The following is an 18751-nucleotide window of genomic DNA, read 5'->3' on the forward strand; positions in this document are numbered from 1 at the left end:
ACCTTTTCTTGCAGCCATCATTGCTTAGAATTAAAGGGCAGAAGGCTGGTGATCGATCTAAGCATAGCATATTTTTAGATAGTTGTTGAGAAGGGCAGGATGAGCTGAGAACCTTGAAACTGCCCAGTGACCTTGGCTTCTATGGACTTAGAGCTAACATTTACATGCTGCTTTTGTCTGTTCTTCCCTTCAGGCAACATCACTGGCTGGGTACCTGGTCCATGCCCGGTGCTTGATACCCGCCTTCCACAACCCAGAGAGGTGGAGATCACTATCCCCACTTCCCACCTGAGGACACACATGATAAAGTGTCACAATTGGAACTCAAATATATCAACTCTCATTCTTAGGCTCAACTTGCTTTAATCACTGAATATTTGTGGAGCAGCCCATTGTGCCTTAAGTTGTGCTAGATGAGTCATGACGTTGACATAGAAGTGACATGGAAGCTTCCTTGGGTATAAGCAATGACACTTCCATGAGCACCAGTCAACCCCGCTACATGGAGGGGCAGGAGGGAGCTGAAAAAAATAGAGATTGGTCCAAAAGGTAAGTTTGGATTTGGTCAGATCTTCTGGAATCTTAAGAACTAGATATTACATAGAAAGTGCCCTCTGGGATGCCTGGCTGGCTCAGTCACAAGAGCATGTGACTCTGGATCTTGGGTTGTGGGTTTGATCCCCACACTGAGGGCAGAGTTTACTTTAAAAAAAAATTAAGTTAATCAATAACACTCAGGCTAAATATATATATTACTCTACACCTGGCTCTTAGCAGTTCGCCAATCCAGGAGCCTTAGAAATGACTTCAGGGCCAACAGACCCAGAGAGCAAGACCGTCTGGTGGTCTCCTTTCTGGCAAGCTGTTTTCCAGAACTTTCTCAAGCCTTCAAAGCTCTTTCTTCAGTTCCTGCAGCATAATGTATATCCAGCAGCTGCTGCTGATGTCATGTTGTCACATTTCATTCCGCAGGATTTAACAATGCAGAGCCACACCGTTCCACCCTCCTGTTCATAAAGAGAACATTACCCTTTCTTTCCCACCTGCAGTGAAGATTCATGAGAAAGTTCCTAATCTTATAAAGCTTAGCCCCAGGCAAAGACAAAAGGTGTCTGAGGAACCAGGAAATGAAAGAATAAACTAATCATAATCCTCTGGAATTAGTTTGTGTACCTCTATTGCTTAGCTTTGGCCTGTAATTATCAATACTAAATTTTATGGAATAATTTTGCACAAAGACATCTTCAAGAACAAGGGAATAGCCCAGCAGTTTATTTTCTTAAATATCATACTTACAAAATTACAAGAAAACATCAGTGTAGCCCTCCCCCTTTTAGTATTTTAGACCCAACCATGAGGTCTATAACATGGTGAAGTCATATCAAATCCCAAGGCTTATAAGTAAAATATACAAGGCTTCCCGCCTCCAGCGAGCCAAGAACAATCATCCCATTGACCAGCTCGCCCAGGCTGATGCTGAAGACGAGCCAAACTTCTCTTGCTGGCACAGAGACTGAAGCCAGAGGCAACGGCAGGCTGCGGGGCCTGTAGCTAGTCCTCGGCTGGCCCATCCAGGATGCATTTGAAGGAGAAAGGAGAAAACTTGTAACCAGCCCCAACGTAGAACTTGTTCTGGAACTCTACCCTGGGGAGGGTTGCGGGGGGGGGCAAGAAAAAGTGAGATTAAACACATAAACTAGAGGCTGGCGGCCAAAGGGAAGAAGCAGAACATTTATAAAATCAAACTGGGGGGTAGGAAAGCACTCAGGCTGGTGGCCTCCACAGGGATCCTCTGATCATGAAAACCCTTCTCTTGCCTCCCGCTTACACCTTTCCCTGCCTCTCCCACCCTACTTCCTCCAGGCGTCTGCTACCTGCTCTGAGAGCACAGCAGAGCCACCCTCCGCACAGCTCCCATAAGCCAAGAAGCCCTCGCCGGGCAGCCTTGTCTCACAAGCCAGGGACAAGAAAATGTCTCCCCGGGGTGAGACGTGGTTTGTCTTCTCCATCCTGATCTTAATTAACCACGGGGCTTACACTATTGCAGAATACCCAGAACCTTAACTTAACGTTCTGATGACTTCCATCACGGATACATGTATGATCCTTTATGCTTGAGGATATTCATTTCCTCAATGACAGGGGGAGAGGCGATGTTACAACCAGAGGGGGGGATGCTGTGATTCTGTCTGCTCAATACATGGAGTGTCAACACTTCTCTTTACGAACAGTGGGCACAGGGGGAGGTAGAAAGCATCAGTGAAAGCTGAAGACAGTCTATGGGGTGTGAGGGTGCACACACACTCTCAAGATTCTGGGCTAAGAGATGACTCAGAGGGAAAACAGAAGCTTCAACAAATGTTTTCATATTCGTAAACCTAGTGATGGCTGATAGTCTGCGGACACATCTGTGAACGTCAAGGGCTCCTGTGAGTGCCTTCTTCCTTCCAGGTACCCTCCTTCTGTTTCGACTTTGTACAGGGCAGGAGCCTCTACCATTGGTATAATTCCTGCACTCAGCAACAAGAGCCAAATGTCCCAGATTTGCTCAGCATGCCTCTGTGAGCCTCTCTCTGATCTGTCATCTTACCAGTAGTTGGAGGTGTCCCTTATCTTGAAGCCAGTTGTAATATAACAAGTGAACATTTAAAAGAGAACGAGTAAATGGGAACTAACATTTAGTATAGGGCGGCCATTATATATGTATACACACACACTCACACACATACACACCCATGCACATGCACACACACGTACGCACACATGCACACGTACACATGTGCGTACACACGTGCGTGCACTCACACACGCATGCGCGCACACATGGGTGTACATAGCATACACACATGCACGCACACATACACACGTGTGCGCGCACACAGGCACACACACAAATACACATACATCACCATGTAATATTACACCAACAGAACCAGGTCAGGGTCTGAAGCCAGCTGGCGGGTCCTGCAGCTCATCCGCTCTCTAGGGCCCACAGAGCCTCTGCGGGGCAGCCTTGCTCACCAGTGCAGTCGCAGGGCGTGCAGGAACGCAGACAGACCCTCCATGATCAGAAGGATGGCTACTGTCAGCACAGCAAATACGGTAAAAATGACGAAGACCCCAATGAGTCCTCCCCAGCCTCGCAGACGAAGGCCGATGTTCATCACCATGGTCCAGAGCACCTCCGACAGTTCTGTAAGAACAGGAGAAACATTCTCAACCACAGGGTTTATCTTCCCATACTCTATTCCTGGGTCTGCACACCCTAGGATCCCAAATCTCAGCTCTCGGGTGGAGAACAGGCATGTGTGCCCTAGGGCACCCGTAGGAGATTGTCGGGGGCAGCTCTGCTCATCATGGAGGGGTTTCTGTCACGATGACAAACATATGGTAGCCTGTTATTCACCAATGAAAGTGAGCAAACTACAGCTACCAGCAGCAACGTGAGTAAATGCCAGTAACATCATGGTACGCCACAGAAGCGAAACACAAAAGAATACATATGATTTGATATGGGCTGAATGTTTGTGCCTTGCCCCCCCATCAAAGTCATTTGTTGAAGCCCTACCCACCAAAGTGATGGTATTCGGAGAAGGGGTCTTTGGAAGGTGATTAGGGTTTGATGAGGTCATGAGGGTGGGGCCCTCATGATGGGTTAGTGCCCTTGTAAGAAGAGACATCAGAGAGCTATCTTTACATTGTTGGGTTGAGACTTGAGGTCACCCAACCTAAAGGTCACAGTGGCATGGCCCAGAGAGATCAAGCCCTGTCACTTGCACGTGGCCACCAGGACATGATGGGAAGAGACACACGTGGGAGCACAAGGAGGAGCACCTGTGTCTGTACTGTGACCCCTGCCCCCGAGCTCTGGCTTTCAGCTGGAGTAACACAGGGTCCTTCATGGCGGGAACAGCTTCACCTCCATCTACTTATACCCCTACCCACTCCTCTGCACTCTGAGTCAGCATGGACTCTTTGCCTCTACATTTACTAAATTATTGAAATAAAAACTGAAAGCAATTAGAACTGCACCATGCTGTGAAACTCATGTGGCTTCTCTTCCCCGTGGCCCTTAGATACAGCAAAATCACAGTTTCCCCAAGAGCTGCTTTCCCCTGCTCCGGGTCCCAATGGGTAGGGGGCTAACAGTCATACCATCTATTTCCACAGGGCTTTTCAGTGAAGACTTCTCATTCACAGTAGCTCATGGGAGCCTCCCCCCACACCTGTGGGAAGGCAGGTGCTTAATTTCTAATGTTTCACTTTCACCTCCTCCTTGTACCCCCACCTTGGTGATTTTTTTAAAAACATTTTATTTATTTATTTGACAGAGAGAGAGAGAGCACAAGCAGGGGGAATGGAAGAGGGAGAAGCAGGCTTCCTGCCGAGCAGGGAACCCAATGCGGGGCTTGATCCCAGGACCCTGGGACCATGACCTGAGCCGAAGGCAGGCACTTAACTGACTGAGCCACCCAGGTGCCCCCATCTTGATTTTTGAAGCATGTGTCCAAATACAGGCTCCTTCAACTCAGGTCTTAACATGACACCAATGAACACAATATGCTAGAGTAGTAAATTTCCACTGTTTTAAGCTGCTGAGATCTGGGGGTGGTTCTTACTGCAGCACATTCTAGCCCAGCCTGACTAATACAGCAGGCTAACTATGAGAACCGCACAGGAAAGTCAAGCCACACACAGGTTAAGCTGCTGCCTGAAGTACTGAGCTCAAAGTGGTAGAACAGAAACTAGAACAGAATCAGTATTTGTTGTCATTCTACGAAACTACCTCTTCAAGCAAGTTTGTTGGCATGAAGCAGAAGGTATCCATGGGAACTATACATCTCAGGAAGTTCCAGAAAGACCCAATGGGTGGACCATGCCAGGCAGCTGTGAACCATATGGATTTTTTGGAGTCAAATTACATCCTCAATGAGCATGGGCTGGCCAGAGGAGGCCCTCCTGTTCTATCTAGTTGTGACCTGAGCCCTCCAAACCACACCTGAGATCAGAGCTAAAGGCAGACATCAACACCACTGACCACACAAACTCAGAGATCCATGTCGGGTCCCAGGATAACCACTTCACATGAGTGCATGTCAATGCACAAGTAAACATACATGGATGCTTGTGGGTGTCTGTGTGCAGATACTTATAGGCTGGATGTATGCATCCAAGCACCTGTGTGCATGCAGAAGCGTGTATGCGTGTATGTGTGGGAGTCGATGCAAGGAAATGAACACGGCCTGAGCAGTGAAGACTAATGGTGAGCACTTGCATTTCTGCTACAAATCAATAAGCAGGCTCACTTTCATTGCTTTGGTTTCTATCCATCAAGCACACACTTTGGCCTGGTTTCTCAGTTCCACACATTGTGCTCAGCGTGGGAACACAGGGATAGAAGACAGGGGCCTTGTTTCCAGGCTAATCACAACAGAACTGTAATCAGTGCTAGGATGGGGCACTCCCAGAACTCAGGGAAAGGGCACCTGCCAGGCCGGGAACCAGGGGAGGTGCCGTCTGAGTAAGTTCTGAAGGAGGAATTAGCTACCAGTGAGGAGAAAGTTAAAGAAGAGAGGAATAGGGGTGCCTGGGTGGCTCAGTGGGTTAAGCATCTGACTCTTGATCTTAACTCAGGTCTTGATCTCAGGGTCATGAGTTCAAGTCCCACGCTGGGCTCCACGCTGGGCATGTAGCCTACTTAAAAGAGAGAGAGAGAGGAATATTTCAAGCAATTGGGCTGCAGGGCAAACACACAGAAGGGCCCAGAGAGCGTGGCAGCTTCAGGAGCCTCGGTGCAGGTCCTTGTGGCCACTGCCTCCTTAGAAGAGGAAGGCAGGACAGTCAAAGCCCAAGAAACTGGAGACATGAAGCCTGCAGCAGGTGTCAGAGCGATGAGCCCAACAGCCAAGAAACGCAGGCGGCCTCTAGAAACAAGAAATGGTGGCAAGGAAATGGATTCTCCCCTAGAAACCTCTAGAAGACACCCAGCCCTGCTGACACCTTGGTTCTAGGACCCCTGAACTGTAAGATAGTAAATGTGTATTGTTTTAAGCTGCTAAGTTTGTGATAATTCATTACAGCAGCAATAGGGGACTGATACAGAGGGTAACCGCTCTAATAATATAAAGTCAGGCCTACGGGAAAAATGTCACATCTTCCTAAGAAAGAAGAACCAGAAATAACCCAAGAAGGCACTTCTCCCAACAAGTACTTCGATTCTGTTTCCCAGGGGAGCTCTGATTGTGACCCTGAGGGCGACTCACTCACGTGCATGAGCCAGGCTGAGGGCCCAGAGCCGGAGGTAAGAGGCTGTGTTTGAAATGCAGCCCAGGCAATACTCGATCGTGTGGATGGCTTGATGCACAAAGATGTCTCCAAAATTGAACTGAAAGAGAGAGCTCTTTATTCTAATTTCATTAAGAATTTCCTCCATGGAAGGTATCACAAATGAGACACAGATGAATAAAACATGAGCTCCACCGTAAGTCGCTTCCAGTTGAACTAGGGGAAAACAAATATTAACATACTCGTAGGAAGAGAACTAGCAGCACAAAGTAGGAGCTATAGTATGTGTGCAGTAACATTTCCCAGAAATAGCTGAAAAAAGTTCAGAGAAGAGAGAACAGTTGGTAAGGCATCACAGGAGGTGGATGGGTGCTGAAGGAGGGGGAAGCATCCAGAAGTAAAAGATAAGCAAGACCATTCGTTCTGAAGGAAATGACTCCTGCTAAGGAAAAGGCTGGGAACATTCTGAAGGCGAGTTCTGGGGGAAAACAGTTTGGCTGGAAGTGGGAGCTTGTCTGGTGAGGAGTAGAAAGGAGAAACCAGGTGCTGAAGTTTCAGGAAAGGACAGAGCTGAGAAAATAACCTGGAGTCAATGAGGAACCATAAAAAGCATCTGAGTAGAAAGTGGCCGGGGGGTGTGGGGGCACAACATAAAGAAGTATTGGGGGGAAGATTAATCTGGTGACAAAATGGACCAGCAAGGGTAAAGCCGATAAGCAAAAGAGCCTGTTGGTTGATTAGCTCAGGGGTGGGGAGGACGAAGGAGCACACGGACAGCTGTAGCCACTGTTGGCCTCACGCACTCTGATGCTGTGGGGACAACCATCCGACTGGCACCAGCCCAGCCCTCGAATGGCGCACGGCCTGGTGGGGACAATGTGCACGGAAGGTGCAATAATCAAGAATCAGCAGTACGGTGGGGACACAGAAGGGCCTCTCACCCAGGAGGGGCCGGGATCGTACAGGGCTCTGAGGCACCTGAGTCTGAGCAGCTAAAAGAATGGCATTGATAGAAATGGAAAATCGGAGAAGGAGATCAGTTGATGTATTCAGATGTGTTGCATTTCAGGTGACAGCCAGCCACACAGGTAGCATCTCTCAGCACACAGTAGAAGAGGCAGAATAGGCTCAGAAGAAAAGTCTGGGCTGGGAATGCGACACCTAGGACCTCCCCTGTGGGAGGAGCAATAGTGCGAGGTAAGCGGACTGGGAAGATAGCCAAGGGGAAGAGCTCCCAGACTCGGAACGCATCTTCATTCCGAGGTGAGAAAGAACAAAACGGATGATGCAAAGAAAAGGTCAAAAGGCCAGGAGGAGTCACAGGGCTATGGTCAAGGTTGCAGAGAAACCCAGGAAGGAATGGGGACTGTGGTCAACCACGGCAGGAGCTATGGAGAGAAGACAGAAACCAATGTCTCTGATTCAGCAAAGAAAACAGCTGGGAGGAAGTGAAGGGCAGGGATGGGCAGAGAGGGAGAGAGCGGAGAGACAGAGTCAAGGTGAAGGAGGGATGTGGAGTGAAGCATTAACCCCACCCAAGGAGAGGGCTGGCTTTGTCCCGGCTCCTGGGAGGCAAGCTCTAAACTCCTCACATCTCCCGCGTGAAAGAACTGTCTTTGTTTTTCATGGTAGCCCCCGGGACCACATCTGATCCTTTCCGTGGTTGGAAGGTTGAGACCAGGAGCCAAGTGTTTGCAGTCCAATCTCCAGGGAGTGGATGGGGCTGGAGACAGAGTACAACCACTGGGCTGCCAGTCTATGGAATGAAACGCCAATCAAACTTTGGACACTGGAGCGCAGGTGAGCTTCCTGGGCTGACAAGGCTGTGTGCATGGTGCCACATGCTGGGAGATGAATGCCTCCCTAAGGACACAGAATTCTGGAATTTGGGGCGCCTGGGTGGCTCAGTTGGTCGAGCATCTGCCTTTGGCTCAGGTCATGATCCCGGGGTCCTGGGATAGAGTCCCACATCGAGCTCTCTGCTCAGCCGGGAGCCTGCTTCTCCCTCTCCCTCTGCCACTCCCCCCTGCTTGTGCACTCTCTCTCTCTCTCTCTCTCTCTCATTCTCTCTCTCAAAAAAAAAAAAAAGAAAAAAAGACTTCTGGAATTTGGAACCCTCCCAGAGTTGGATTCTGCCTATGTGCCTTTTCCTCTGGTGGCTTCTGATTTCTATACTCGTGCTACAATAAAACCCCAATTGTAAGGATCGCACTTTACTGAGTTCTCTAAGTCGTTCTACAGATTATTGGCCGTGATGGAATGTGAGGGACCCTGAACTTGTAACTGACTGATCTGAAGAGAGGGTGGTCGTGGGGATCCCCAAACCTGTGGCTAGTGTCGGAAGTCAGAAGTCTCGGGCGGACTTGGCAGTCTGGAGAGCTGTGCCCTTAACCCCGAGTTTGGCCAACACCCGGTGTGGAGAGAGGTCAGAGAGGACTTTGAGGGGACAATGTAATCAAGCCTGTGTTTGCTTTGCCACGGGAGACCACACATGACTGCACTCGGGGGACGGGACCTATGAATGGCGCCTCAAGTCACCCCGACAAAGGCAGCCCGTTCACCCTGACTGAGCAAATCCTGAGGGCAGGGGAACAGAGGAGAGAGATTGTCCTGGACAGGCTGCGATGGGATGCATCCGACGATGCGTGGGCTGGGTTCTAAAACATCCCAGCAGGTCTGATAGACTCAGTAATATTAATAGCCACTAATATGGGCTACTCTCCGTACCTGGAATCTTGTTGGAAACATTTGATCCAGATTTTTCCTTATTTCTAATTGGCCATCCATTAGTTTAAATGGTATTTTTTTTTTTTTTTTTAGTCATTAACACCACAAAGGGAGCTTCTTCTAGCCTCCCCTCAGGCTTCACAAGAACCCTGTCCTCACTCCAGGATTAGAACAGAACTCCAGTTAAAACCCCCAGCCAGTTGAGGCTTATGGGGTGTTTTAGTGATGGGATAAAAACAGCCACCTGCTTCATCTGGGAAAATGTGGCACATTCCTGAGGGAGAGTGACTGCCCTTGGACAGCAATGGGCAGGGAGGGAGGAGGAAAGCGAACAATTACTGAATTCACAGGAGAGGCAGATAATGTTACAAAGATAGGTCAGCAAGGTCCCAACAGAGCCAGGGTGGGGACAGGAGAACAAACTGGGGAAGGCTGCCAGGCAAGCTCGTGTCCGGGAGCGGGGCTGGGAGTAAACAACCCGCCTTTGACTTCAACAACCGGGCTAGATTTGGGCTGGCTCTTGGTTTGAGGGGCCCTGACTGGACAGTTCCTAATAAATGTAGCTGACTGCCAAGGGCACAGTTTGGAGTCAAGGAGGCCTCACTAACATCGAGGACCTCCGATGCCAATAGATCTCACAGAGACAGCAGCACCTGGGTTAAAATGTTAAAACACTCCTAGATTGGTTGGTGAGGAGTTGTTGTTCTTTTCTATTTTTTTTTTAAGATTTGTTTATTTATTTTAGAGAGAGACAGTGAGCAAGAGACAGGGCAGAGGGAGAGAAGATCTCTTGACCCTGAGATCATGACCTGAGCCGAAAACAAAGAGTTGGACACTTAACTGACCGAGCCCCCCAGGTGCTCCAAGTAGCTGTTGTTCTTTTTTTTTTTTTTTTAAAGATTTTATTTATTTATTTGACAGAGAGAGACAGCCAGAGAGAGAACACAAGCAGGGGGAGCGGGAAAGAGAGAAGCAGGCTTCCTGGGGAGCAGGGAGCCCGATGCGGGGCTCTATCCCAGGACCCTGGGACCATGACCTGAGCCGAAGGCAGACGCCTAACGACTGAGCCACCCAGGCACCCCTGTTGTTCTGACCCTATAGGCACTCCCCCTCCCTTGCGACCTCCCCAACGTCCCACGACTCTGCAGCTACAGGGTTGCCACCAGCATGGTCCTCCTGACCCTCCCAGATCCACTGCCCAAGTCCTTTCTGATGGACTGGTGGCCACACCCTACTGGCTGTTGAATATTTGACAATCACCCTTGATGAGATCCCACATCTAGAATCTGTACAGACTGGGGAGTCTTTGTCAACTACCGAGTCCCACATACCTCTTCTTCATGGTCATCCTGAGCCCCATGGGCACCTGCAGAAGCCCTCTGGCCAGTGCTCATGGAAAGGCTGGAGTTGTCACCTTCAGTGTTCTCTGTGGCTTCCTCTTGGATCCTGGAGGCCTGCAGCTGTCAGCAAGCAAGGAAGTGAAGCACTAAATTCACCCTTTGAATTAGAATTACAATTTATTCTATGTAAAATAAAGGCTGTCATCAAGTATTAAGTATGTACCAGACACTGTTCTAAACTCTCTCTACATCATCTCATTTAGGCTTCATGACAATCTTTTCATATGAGCACAATTATCACCTTGTTCTACAGAGAAGTAAACTATAGCAAAGGAAGTTTAAGAAATGTACCCAAGATCATACAGCTTGTAAGGCTAGTTAGTAGCAGAGCCAGGATTCAAACCCAGGCAATCTGATTCCAGAACATGTGCTTTTCTCCATGGTGCTCCAGAATGTGCCAAATTAATCTGTCTTTACAGTAAACCAGTGCATGTACAAGAGTACCTTTTATTGTTAAAATATATATATATACACAATATCATAAAATAGTCACAGCCTTGTGACCTGAACAGCTAGATTTCTGCAGGCAAAATTAACTAGGAGAAATTAATGACTGCTATAGTCTGAGTGTTTGTATCCCCCCTAATTCTTATATTGAAATCCTAAGCCCCAAAGAGGATAGTAGTCGAAGGTGGGGCCTTCAGGAGGTACTTCGGACATGAGGGTGGAGCCCTCATAAATGGGTTAGTGACCCTATAAAGGATTCCCCATGCAACTCTCTTGCCCCTTCCACCATGTAAGGACACAGTGAGAAAGTGCCAGCTAAGAACCAGGAAGGGGGGGCCTCACAATGATGAACATACTGGAGGCTTTGAACTTGGACTTCACAGCCTCCAGAACTGAACAATCAATTTGTTGTTTATAAGCCACCCAGTCTGTGGTATTTTGTTATAGCAGTCCAAACGGAGTAACACAATCACTTTTTGTCAACACTAATATACTCTTTTAAAATAAAAACATCACTTTATAAAAACAGCTAAGAAAAAAATTCAAGGACAAAAAAATCTAGGTGTAGTCAGCACATAATTTGGCCTGGTTTTATCCCTGAGTTTGTTTGTTTATTGATTTGTTTTAGAGTAGGGGAAGAGGGCTGGAGCAAAGGGAGGAATAAGGCTCCACTCCCAGAACAGCGCCCAACATGGGGCTCAATCTCATGACCCTGAGATCCTGACCTGAGCCAAAATCTAGACTCAAGACATTTAATCAACTGAGCAAACCAGAGGCCCCTCCCTGAGTTTGAATAGACTATTTCTTTCAAGTTACTCTGAAACTTAATGTCCCATGCCCAAAGTTATTTCCTAGAATGATTTTATGGGTGGAGTATTGCAAATTAGGCATTAAGGTCTTTTTACCTTTCTTTCTTTAGTGGGTCTACAATCTAATATTTGCAGAGCTTTAGGCAAAGGTAAAAATGGAAGTCCACATGTCATATATTTAAATATTTAAGAGTTATCAGTCAAGCCCACAGACCCCTAAATAAGATATGTTCTAGCCTCCTATCTTGATAAATCAATCAATCAATCAATCAAGTCTCATAGGAACTTGAAAGGTCAGGTTCAAATTCAGAGTCCTACACCAGGACATGGCAGCACAGGTGAGTTGGCCCTGCACTGTGGCATGCACCTTCTCCTTCTCCTTTCTGTTCTCATCCCATAGCACGAGGGCCATGTGTGCACACATGTGGACACTCCTGCCACAGTGTCCATGTTCCACCCACACTCCCCAAAAAGAGTTGCCCCATGTCAGGGTCTAGTGGTACACATGCCACTGTGTGGTTGGCACTTGGTAGGGCCTGGAAATGGACTTGAGTCCATTTGGACAAGAATTCTAGGGTGCCAGGTCCCGAGAGGGGGCTCTGGGTAAGCCTTTCCCCTTGGCCCCATAGTTCCTTATCCCATGATGAAGGATATGGCTCATGTTAACATGACTTTGTCTTCCTGAAATCCTATTTTCTCTCCCCCTTAACTTAAAGAAGAAAATCCCAAAAAAGACACAGAAGATAGTTTTTCCATTTCCATCCCTAATTTCCAGCCTTTTCTGGTCATTATCCTGGAGTTGGTTAAAATAAACATGAATAATTTTGCACAAGCATAATACTGGACTTTATAAATCCTAGTGCCCATCTTCTACTAACCAACTCACAGTCTTTGAGCCTGCCCAGTGAAATCAAATGTACAACAACTCAATTTTAAATTAGTTACTTACAACTTTCTGAAAACACATGTACCAAAAGACATGCACAAGGATATTTACATCAGTATTATCTGTAATCACTAAAACTAGAGACAAGCCAGGGACTTCCAGGGAAGATGGCAGGGTAGGAGGATCCTAAGCTCACCTTGTCCCTTGGATACTCCTGGGTAACACCCACATCCATGTAAAGAACCCAGAAAAGGACCCAAAGACTGGCAGAACACTCTCCACAGCTAAAGGTAGAGAAGAAGCCACATTAAAAAAAAAAAAAATGGTAGGAAGGGTGAAGATGCAGTTAGGAAACAAACTGATGCATGACACTGTCCATGGGAGGGAGGGACACACAGGCTTGGAGAAGGGAGAGGAGTAGATTCCAACCAGGCACCCCAGGTGCAGGGGGACACACACTAGGACAAAGCCCCATATCATTTGGCTTTGAAAACCAGAGGGGCTTAACTTCATAAGTTCTTACAATCAATGGGTTTTAACACCTGGAACTGTAAAAATCAGCAGGCTCCACCCTGGGAAAGTTGGAGGGGATAGGAAACTGAGTCCCCATCTTTAAAGAAAGAGCATAACAAATAGCCCTGCTGAGATACAGCATAGAAGAAGCAGTTTGAAAAAAGGGGATATAAGGGAAGGAGATTTACTTACTAATCCCAGAACAAGTACTAGCGTGGCAAGGATCTTTGAGTTCTCCAAGAACAAAAGAGCTGGCCTGGCCATTTCCTTCCCCCATCCCCTAGCCTAGTTACACAGTCATCTGCAGGAACCAGTGCAGCCAGCAAACATTCTCCACCCACCTTGCTAACAGTGCCCCCAACCCTACCCTACCCCCCACCATGCTTTTCTGCGAACCACCCCCTCCAACCCACCCTTCGCAAGAGTCCATCCAAAGCAGCACCACAAGCATGGCATTGTGGAAGCAGCCCCCACAGCATTTATCACCATTCCAAAGTGACTCTTGCCCTGGGGAGAAGGGAAGATAACCACGCAAACCTGTTCATGAGTGGTCCCAGCGGTAGGCTGGGGGCAGACAGCGGGACTGACTATAGGCCCTGTCCACCAACAAAAGCTTCTCAGGGACAACATAGGGAAAGTGCCCTGCAGTTCAGTGCTACTGCATCTCTGGCAAATGCCTGGTCTGTCCCAACTCGAGCCCAAACTGGCTCATTAACAAACATAGGGACAAAACCCTGCCCACAACAGGCAAGGAGTCATTGCAAATGACTAGACTAAAGGCAAACATAGCTCAGCCACAACAGTGGGACACACACAACACACATAGGAGACCGCCCTGAAGACTGAGATTCTGGTGAACAGAGGTAAGATCTCTTCTTCATAAGGATACTACTTTCAAGAGCACAAGATGTAGCTGACTTTCCTAACACATAGAAACACAGAGAATTAGACAAAATAAGGAGACAGAGGGATATGTCCCAAATGAAACAGGACAAAATCCCAGCAAGAGAGCTAAGTGAAACAGAGATAAATAGTATGCCTGATAGAGAATTTAAAGTAATGGTCATAAAGATACTCACTGGACTGGAGAAATGAGTGGAGGACCTCAGTGAGACCCTCAGCAAAGAGATAGAAAACATAAAAAAGAACCAATCAGAGATGAAGAACTCAATCACTGAAATTAAAAATACACTAGAGGGACTAAAGCTTAGATTAGAGGAAGTGGAAAAACAGATCAGTGACCCAAGGGACAGAGTAATGGAAAGCAATCAAAGCTGAACAAAAGAAAGAAAAAAGAATAATAAAAAATGAGAACAGATTAAGGGAACTCAACAACACTATTGAGTGTAATAATATTCACATTGTAAGCATCCCAAAAGAAGAAGAAAGAAAAGGAGGCAGAAATTTTACTTGAAGAAATAATAGCTGAAAAGTTCCTGAATGTGGAGAAGGAAACAGAAGTCCAGATCCAAAAGGCACAGAGATCCCCCAACATAATCAATCCAAGGAAGCCCACACCAAAATACATAGTAATTAAAGTGGTAGTGATAAAGAGAGAATTTTAAAAGAAGCAAGAGAAAAGAAAACAGTTGCATACGAGGGAAGTCCCATAAGGCTATCAGGGGCTCTTTCAGCAGAAACTTCACAGGCCTGAAGAGAGAGGCAAGACATATTCAAAGTTCTGAAAGAAAGAAACTTGCAACCAAAAATACTCTCTCCAGCAAGGCTATCATTCAGAATAGAAAGAGAGATAAAGAGCTTCCCAGACAAACAAAAGCTAAAGGAATTCACTGTCACCAAACCAGCCCTACAAAAAATGTTAAAGGGGACTTTTCAGGTGGATATGAAAGATCATAAGCAGGAGTAAGAAAAGTAAGAAGCACAAAAGCAATAAAATTAAAAGTACATCTATAAAAATGAATCAAGGGATTCACTAAATAAAAGGATGTAAAATATGACACCACATACCTAAAATGTGAGAAAGGGAGAAGAGTAAGAGTTAGTGCTTTGAGTATGGGTTCAAACTTAAGTGACCATCAATTTAATATAGACTGCTATATGCATAAGATGTTATATATAAATGTAATGGGAACCACAAATCAAAAACTGGTAAAAAATATGCAAAAAATAAAGATAAAGGAATCCAATTATATCACTTAAGAAAGCCACCAAAAGGTGAAAGAAGAGAGCAAGAGAAGAAAGGAACAGAGAAAAATTACAAAAACAACCACAAAGCAAGGAACAAAATGGTGATAAGTACATACCTATCAATAATTACTTTGAATGTAAATGGACTAAATACTCCAATCAAAAGACATAGGGTGATGGGATGGATAAAAAACAAGACCCATCTCTATGCTGCCTATAAGAGACATATTTCAGACCTGAAGCCACATGCAGTTTGAAAGTAAAGAGATGGAAAATATTTATCATGCAAATGGAAGTGAAAAGAAAGCCAGGGTAGCAATACTTACATTGGATAAAATGGACTTTAAACAAAGACAATAACAATAAACAAAGAAGGACACTATATAATTATAAAGGGAACAATTCAACAAGAAGATATGCAATTGTAAATAATATGCACCCAATAGAGAAGCACCCAAATACATAAAGCAGCTATTAACAAACATACAGGAAGTAATCCGTAGTAATACAATAATATTAGGGAACTTTAACACCCCATTTATATCAATGGATAGATCATCCAAACAGAAAACCAACAAGGAAACAGTGGCTTTGAATGACACATTGGACCAGATGAATCTAACAGATATATTCAGACCATTACTTCCTAACACTGCAAAATACACATTCTTTTCAAGTGCACATGGAACATTCTCCAGAACAGATCACATGTGAGGCCACAAAACAAGTCTCAACAAATTCAAAAACACTGAAGTCATAGCATGCATCTTTTCCAACCACAATGATATAAACCTAGAAATCAACCACAATAAAAAGTCTGGAAAGAACACGAATACGTGGAGGTTAATTGACAGCCTACTCAACAATGAATGGGTCAACAAAGAAATCAAAGAGGAAATCAAAAAACATATGGAGACAAATGAAAATGAAAATACAATGGTCCAAAATCTTTGGGATGCAGCAAAAGCTGTTCTAAGAAGAAAATTTATAGCAATACAGGCCTATTTCAAGAAGCAAGAAAAATCTCAAACAACCTAATCTTACACCTTAAGGAGCTAGAAAAAGAACAACAAATAAAACCCCAAACTAGTACAAGGAAGGAAATAATACAGTTTAGAGCAGAACTAAAACAGAAACTAAAAAAAAACAGAACAGATCGATGAAACCAGGAGCTGGTTCTTTGAAAAGATCAACAAAATTGATAAGCCATTAGCTAGATTCATTGAGGGGGGGGGAGAGAACTCACAATCAGAAATGAGAGAGGAGAAATAATAACCAATACCACTGAAATGCAAAGGATTATAAGAGAATATTACAACAAATTGGACAACGCAGAAGAAATGAATAAATTCCTAGAAACCTATAACTTCCCGAAACTGAAGCAGGAAGAAATAGAAAATTTGAACAGACTGATTACCAGCAAATGATGAAACTGAATCAGTAATCAAAAAACTCCATATAAATGGAAGTCCAGAACCAGATGGCTTCACAGATGAATTCTACCAAATATTTAAAGACTTAATACCTATTCTTCTCAAACTATTCCAAAAAACAGAAGAGAAAGGAAAGCTTTCAAATTCATCCTATGAGGTCAGTACTATCCTGATAAAGACACCACAAAAAAGAGAGAAAACTACAGGCCATTCTGTCTGATTCATGAACATAGATGCAAAAATCTTCAACAAAATACTAGCAAACTGAATCCAACAATACATTTAAAAAATCATTCACCACAATCAAGTGGGATTTACCCTGGAATGCAAGGGTTGTTCTATATTCACAAATCAATCACAAATATCATAGCAACAAGAGAAAGGATAAAACCCATATGATCATTTCAATGGATGCAGAAAAAAATATGACAAAGTATAACATCAATTTATGATAAAAAAAAAAAAACACAACAAAGTAGGTTTAGAGAGAACATACCTCAACATAATAAAAGCCCTATATGAAAAACCCACAGTTAACATCATCCTCTATGGTGAAAAACTGACAGCTTTTCTCCCAAGATCAGGAACGAGACAAGGATGTCCACTCTCACCACTTTTATTCAACATAATACTGCAAGTCCTAGCCACAGCAATCAGACAACAGAAAGAAATAACAGGCATCCAAATTTGTAAGGAAGAAGTAAAACTTTCCCTATTTGCAGATGATATAATACTATATATAGAAAACTTGAAAGACTCCACCAAAAAATTGGTATAACTGATCAATGAATTCAGTAAAGTTGCACGATACAAAATCAACGTACAGAAATCTGTTGCATTTCTATACACTAAAAATGGAGTAGCATAAAGAGAAATTAAGAAAACAATCCCATTTACCATTGCACCAAAAAGAATTAAATACCTAGGAATAAACTTAACCAAGGAGGTGAAAGACCTGTATTTCTGAAAATTACAAAACACTGATGAAAGAAATTGAAGATGACACACACAAAAATGGAGGTATTCCATGCTCATGGATTGGGAGAACAAATATTGTTAAAATGTCCATACTACCAAAAGCAATTTGCAGATTTAATGCAATCCCTATCAAAATACTAACAGCATTTTTCACAGACTAGAACAAATAATCCTAAAATCTGTATGGAACCACAAAAGACCCTAAATAGCCAAAGCAATCTTGAAAAAGAAGAACAAAACTGGAGATATCACAATCCCAGATTTCAAGATTTACTACAAAGCTGTAGCAATCAAAACAGTGTGGTACTGGCACAAAGAGACACATAGATCAGTGGTACAAAACAGAGAGCCAGGAAATAAATCCACAATTATATGGTCAACTAATCTTTAACAAAGGAAGCAAGGACATGCAATGGGAAAAAAAGTCTCTTCAGCAAATGGTGCTGGGAAAACTGGACAGCAGCATGCAAAAGGATGAAACTAGACCACTTTCTTATAACACACACAAAAATAAAACTGAGAATGGATTAAACACCTAAATGTGAGACCTGGAAACCATAAAAATCCTAGAAGAAAGCACAGGCAGGAACTTCTCTGACATCATTCATAACAGCATTTTTCTAGATATGTCTCCTGAGGCAAGGGCAACAAAAGCAAAAATAAACTGTTGGGACTACATCAAAATAAAAAGCTTTTGCACAGCAAAGGAAGATCCCCAAATAGCCATAGCAATCTTGAAAAAGAAGAAGAAAACTGGAGGTATCACAATTCCAGATTTCAAGTTATATTACAAACCTGTGGTAATCTAAACAGTATGGTACTGGCACAAAAATTGACACACAGATCAGACACATAGATCAGAACAGAACAGAGAGCCCAGAAATAAACCTATGATTATATGGTCAATTAATCTGTGACAAAGGAAGCAAGGATATGCAATGGGGAAAAAAAACAGTCTCTTCACCAAATGGTGTTGGGAAAACTAGACAGCTACGTGCAAAAGAATGAAACTAGACCACTTTCTCACACCATACACAAAAATAAACTCAGAATGGATTACAGACCTAAATGTGGAACTGAAACCATAAAAATCCTAGAAGAGAACACAGGCAGTAAGGTCTCTGG

General features: G+C 44.6%; 1 protein-coding gene across 1 annotated transcript in view; it reads right to left on the reverse strand.

The window, feature by feature from the left end:
* Positions 1–1243: 1243 nt before the first annotated feature.
* ATP6V0A4 (ATPase H+ transporting V0 subunit a4) overlaps positions 1244–18751 on the reverse strand; it is a 53520-nt gene continuing 36012 nt past the window's right edge. The window contains exons 18-21 of the mRNA XM_025854930.2: positions 10344–10472; positions 6268–6385; positions 3022–3193; positions 1244–1645 (exon numbers count right to left, since the gene is read on the reverse strand). Coding sequence (XP_025710715.1) covers positions 1552–1645; positions 3022–3193; positions 6268–6385; positions 10344–10472 — 513 coding nt within the window. The 3' untranslated portion in view covers positions 1244–1551. The remainder of the gene's footprint in view (positions 1646–3021; positions 3194–6267; positions 6386–10343; positions 10473–18751) is intronic.

This window comes from Callorhinus ursinus, unplaced genomic scaffold (genome assembly GCF_003265705.2).
Source record: "Callorhinus ursinus isolate GAN/ISIS: 27379988/994484 unplaced genomic scaffold, GSC_fseal_2.0 scaffold12, whole genome shotgun sequence".
NCBI classification, from domain to species: domain Eukaryota; kingdom Metazoa; phylum Chordata; class Mammalia; order Carnivora; family Otariidae; genus Callorhinus; species Callorhinus ursinus.